General features: G+C 34.3%; 1 protein-coding gene across 1 annotated transcript in view; it reads right to left on the minus strand.

Moving 5' to 3' along the window:
• LOC111449271 (mRNA cap guanine-N7 methyltransferase 2) overlaps positions 1 to 4,670 on the minus strand; it is a 5,611-nt gene extending 941 nt beyond the window's left edge. The window contains exons 1-11 of the mRNA XM_023089107.1: positions 4,513 to 4,670; positions 4,345 to 4,423; positions 4,146 to 4,240; positions 2,679 to 2,750; positions 2,454 to 2,563; positions 1,520 to 1,642; positions 1,337 to 1,429; positions 1,152 to 1,220; positions 944 to 1,032; positions 751 to 848; positions 63 to 317 (exon numbers count right to left, since the gene is read on the minus strand). Coding sequence (XP_022944875.1) covers positions 63 to 317; positions 751 to 848; positions 944 to 1,032; positions 1,152 to 1,220; positions 1,337 to 1,429; positions 1,520 to 1,642; positions 2,454 to 2,563; positions 2,679 to 2,750; positions 4,146 to 4,240; positions 4,345 to 4,423; positions 4,513 to 4,614 — 1,185 coding nt within the window. The 5' untranslated portion in view covers positions 4,615 to 4,670. The remainder of the gene's footprint in view (positions 1 to 62; positions 318 to 750; positions 849 to 943; positions 1,033 to 1,151; positions 1,221 to 1,336; positions 1,430 to 1,519; positions 1,643 to 2,453; positions 2,564 to 2,678; positions 2,751 to 4,145; positions 4,241 to 4,344; positions 4,424 to 4,512) is intronic.
• Positions 4,671 to 5,150: the final 480 nt, after the last annotated feature.

Below are 5,150 nucleotides of genomic sequence, written 5' to 3' on the forward strand. Positions count from 1 at the left end.
AAAAAAAAAAAAAAAAAAAAAAAAAAAAAAAAAAAAAAAAAAAAAAAAAAAAAAAAAAAAAACTAAAGAGCTTCAGGAAAACGTAAATCTGCCGGGCCAGGACCCAAAATGCCCTTCTGTTCACTAATCTTGCCTAGCCCGGAGACCGGAATGGGCATCACAACCGGAACCGGGACAGGTACCGCAACTGAAACCGGAACTGGAACGGGAACCGGAACCGGAACCGGAGCAGGAGCAGGAGCAGGAACCGGACCAGGAACATGTTCTGCCTGTACACTCCTTTCTTCATCTCGCCAGCCACTCCCCTGCCACTCCCTCTACAAAGCCAACCCAAGTAACAAAACCAGATAATTAAAAAAAACTATTAAAAAAAAAAAAAAAATTATATATCGATTTTACTCGATACCAATTTGTATTACTTAAGCAATAAAGTTATAATCAATGAATACTATCAACATTCTGTCTCAAATTTTCATTGCAACTCTCAAGATTTGACTGTCATTGAAACCATCATCGTTTTCGGGACTGGATGTCGAAAACGGAGAGCTCGAGACATGTTCCAATGGCAGTAGAAGGGAAGAGATGGAGATTTCAATGAATTGTCACTATCTACATATCTTTGTTTCTCAATTAGATGCATGAGCAGGCTTCAGTTGAGATGGTTTTTGTTTATAGCAGTTTGATTAAGGAAGAGCAAAATAAAAAAAATAAAAAAAACTAAAATCATGAGAGATTTTTCTGAAGACTTGCCTCTTCGTGATCATAACTTGCTTCTAGCAATAAAGGGGTCATGATTGGTGGAGTGATGGTTGGATCTGGCTTCTGAAATATGAATGTTGTATACAGACCTGTTAAGGGAAGTTCCACAAAAACATATTTAATAAAATGCTATAGCTAAAATGATTGATAAACCTTGGGGGAAAATAAATATTTCATTTATTACCTAGCACATCGTATGATCGAGGAAGGAGTCTCCCCCTGGGATCCAGAAGGTTTGGACCACAATTCATGAGCATTCCTGCAAATTGTGCTCTTTTTGCGGCAATCAAAATAGGGTTGGAAACATAATCAGCCTCAGCTCGAAAGAACACAAGTTGGTGATCTTTACATCAGTTAGAGAAAACTGGGAGTTGAAAGTAAAATGCAAAAACCTGTGATCGTCGTAGAATTCGGTCAAGTTTTGAATCTCGATATACTCGAGACCTGCTTCTCGAGCCAACCTGAGCGAGACGTAGCCACCATTTCGATAAATTCAGTCAGATATTTGAGATGGTACATTATATTCATGTATGTGAAGAAATTCTGGTTTTATAACAGAAACAATGAAGAATTGGACCTGATAAAGCTTGGAAAATGGACCAAACAATGCGTCTCGGCAGACGGGTCGTTCGCGAATTTCAGCTGATATTTCTTCCCAAACAATGGAAACCTGGAAATAATACTCAATAACTTCAGTTACCATAGATGGATAAAAACCAAGAGATTAAGAAATGTTCTAAAGAAATCAAATTACACATACTTCTCTTCCTCAACTTCAAAGGTGATCATGTAGCTTTCAGATCTAATGCAATTGGGTACAATATTAGGCTTCATGCTAGCACTCCTATTGTGGTATGCTTCGACATTCTTCTGATACTTGGCCCTTTAAGAGTACAACAATCTAATATTTCAGAACTTCTTTTTTTCTTTATTTTTCATAGCAATAATGTGGCGTAGGACAACACTCTGTTAGTATGGAAAGAAAAGAAACCCAGAATTCAAGAATAAAAAATGAAAGTTCTAACAATTCTTTTTTTTTTCTTTTTTTTTTTATAAGAGACAATTTGATTGATGAGTGAAATTTACCAGAGGGATGTATAATCCATGATGTTTACTAAAGACCTTCCCAATTTGCAATGAGGGAGGTATAACTGTAGGAAGTAAAAATATTAGACAGTTTAAACCAAGATATAGCTTGGTAAACAACATTGTCGAAAGGTTTTGTGTAGGTCTGTGTCGTTTCTGCAAATATTCTCTGATTTCTTTCTTTCCAAATATCTTAAAAAAACAATGAATGTTTACACCGAGCACATGCTTAGGACAAGCCAAAGGATATAACACAGACTGGTAATCACATTTCATGAACATGTAAATTTTCTAGTCCTGCTTTGGTGTTGTTAACACTGCGGTGGAGGTTGTCGTGAAGAATCAATGATCTTTAAATGATAGATTAGATCATTGAAGAGAATTATGTAATTCAATTTGGACAACTTCACGACACTTCTTATTGGCAAATTATAAATTATCTACTAAAAATATAAAATGAGAATGCAAAAAAATAAAAAGTAACACTACGCATTCAATATATGCAATGCTAGAAAAAAAAAATGGTGGCTGGCAGAAAAATTGATAGTTAATACAAATAAAGCGTCAGATAATACCAAATTATGAAAATAATGAGTGTGATTTCATACCATATTGTAGACGAGTCTGGGGTAATACCAAAAAAATAACCCCCAGGTTTAAGCAATAAAGACACATTATGCAAAAGTCTCCTCGCTCTCTCCTCGGTTTCGAAACACATCTACAAAAAGGTCCTTCATATTATGTATACGTCATCTAATATATGGAAGACAAGAATCAACTCTCTACCCTACAATCAATCCACATACAAATAAAAAGAAAGAAAAAAAGAGGACCTGCAGATGCTGCAAGCAGCAGACTAGATCGGCTGTCTCAGCTTTATCTTTCATCTGAGTTTCAATATTTTCCTGTCAAAACAGATAAAGTCAGATGGAAAATAACAGAAAGAACTTGATGTTACATTCTACCTGATAACATACACATACACATTTTGTGACTAATGGCATTATAAGTTTAACACTTGCATTATAACTAGAGGCCCAAATGGATTAGCATTGATCACGATGACAATTGTTCGACACGTAAATAATGATATAAAAGTTCCAGGTTGCGAATGCATGGACGTGCTGGTGTGTGAAGTGAATTCCAGTCCCGTTGACGTGCGGACTTGAACATTTCTTTGTTACCGAAGTTTAATAAATGATGGCAAGCAGAAGAGAGGAAAAAAAAAAGATTTTCATTCTACTTCACGATTCTTTCAAGTAAAACTTTGATTTCAACATTCATATTATAAAGACATACTGATCAAGGACATCATTTTCGAAAGCAGGACATAGTTTTTCTTTGCAATATCTCAGTTATTTATTTTTGCTCTTTCTCTAAACAAATGCACTTTTCACTAAAAGTTACGTCCTGTTCATCACAAAAGCTATAATCTCAAATGAGAAAATACATAGATATATAGTTCAACCAGTGCCCTCTTCATGGGCTAATCTAGTATTCTGTGATTGTTCTTTGCCCTATTTATTCCAATAAGCATGAGCAATAATGATATTAGAGCAGTAGAACTGATAATGCTGAAATTTTGAGCACTTATAGAATGATTCAATTCATTTTTTGGCCAGCCCCTTATACTCAACACGCTGATTAGGGAAGCCTCTTTAAATAGATTCATCAAGTATGTGAAGGAATTTCAGAGAACTGTTCGTGAAAACGATTAATCAAATAAATGCAGCCTAATTTGGTTCTTAGTGAGCATTAATCAAATATTCCATGCCATCAAAACAATGTTGCATAAGTATTAAGAATAAAACTACATGGCATGAATTTGAAACGTCTCAGTACTTGTCTATCTTAAGAATCTATTTGTTGTACAATCATGTTCACTACTATAGAGCGACTTCGAAAATCTTTTAAGGAAGTAGCATTTATCATAAAGGAAAATTTCAAAGACGATAATATTTCACTTGGGCATCTCCTGGACAGATTTCCTCCCAATACTAATGAATTCTGTGACCAAGAACACTTACAGAACAATCTGTTTGATCCAAGTTTACAATAAAATCCTTAAAGGGTCAGATATATCGCTTGCCTCCAGAACTAGTAGAGGAAGGAAACAATGATCGCATCATACAGTTATGTTTTATCCTTAATTTAGTGAATGGTTACTGATAAGAGTACTTTCAACTTGCATAGAACTTTGTAGTTTCATGGAAATCCTCCCTCAGTTGTTATTACTCTCAATAAATTGATATTTCTTGGATTTGAAAAGGAAGATAAAGAATTAGGAGCAGAAAACTCACCACGCAAGGATCAACTTCAAAGAATTCAGCAGTGTAAGCCTTCCTCTGGCTCTCCCATGCCTCCCGCATTTGGCCGATTCCAGAAGTGGATCCATCTAAAGAATAGCAATTCCATCAAAAGAACAATACAAGAAAAAAATACAACAAAGCAACTTCTTCTGATGAAAAGAAGCAAGAATCTCAGAAAAAACCTAGATACCAATTCCAATATAGTGACTGAATTGAGCTTCGTCCCACTTCTCCGCATCCGTTCCTCGTGCACAATACAAATCACAAACCTTCATAAACAAAACCTAATTACATCTTGCATAAATTCCTTTCAACCTAAATCAAATACGCCAATTGAAGACGAAGTTTAACGACGAACCGTAACGTAGGGGTGCGCGAAGATCTTTATTAGGGCGGCCTTGGCGAAATCGTACAGGCGGTGGTGAGTCGACTCGGTCCTCGACGGAACAAGTTGACTCATTATGATTCCGAGTTGACAGTTCCTGGTAGCCGGAGCAACGATTCGCGCCTTTTTTTACCCTCAAATTCACCCACGAGACTGATTAAAGAAGATTAAAAATGTCATGGGAAGATAATATTTTTATTAAAAAAAAAATTAAAAAATTTTATGGTTTTTTTTTTTTTAGTTTTTAAAATTTTTTAAAAGTATTATAATTAAAAATTTTAAAATATTTCAAAACTAATAATGGTATTTTTTATTTTTTTTATTTTAAGAAAATCTTTTAAACTTTTCTAAAAATTTAAAAATATTATTCAAATTTTACCGTGGTGACATAAATTGAAAGTTAATAAATAACTATCCTCTTCGAGGTAAATAATTTGAAACTTAAAAGATTTGTGCAGCATTTGCTTTACCAAATCTTGAAAGGTAAATTTTATATTTTATATATTTTGGGTAAAAATGAATGGTATTAGTTAAAATTCTAAACTAACTACTCTCTCAATTTAAGCTCTAAATTTTATTCCAAAAATAAATTAATTTTAATTTTTATAAAT

Source organism: Cucurbita moschata, unplaced genomic scaffold, assembly GCF_002738365.1.
Source record: "Cucurbita moschata cultivar Rifu unplaced genomic scaffold, Cmos_1.0 Cmo_Scf00011, whole genome shotgun sequence".
Lineage (NCBI taxonomy): Eukaryota > Viridiplantae > Streptophyta > Magnoliopsida > Cucurbitales > Cucurbitaceae > Cucurbita > Cucurbita moschata.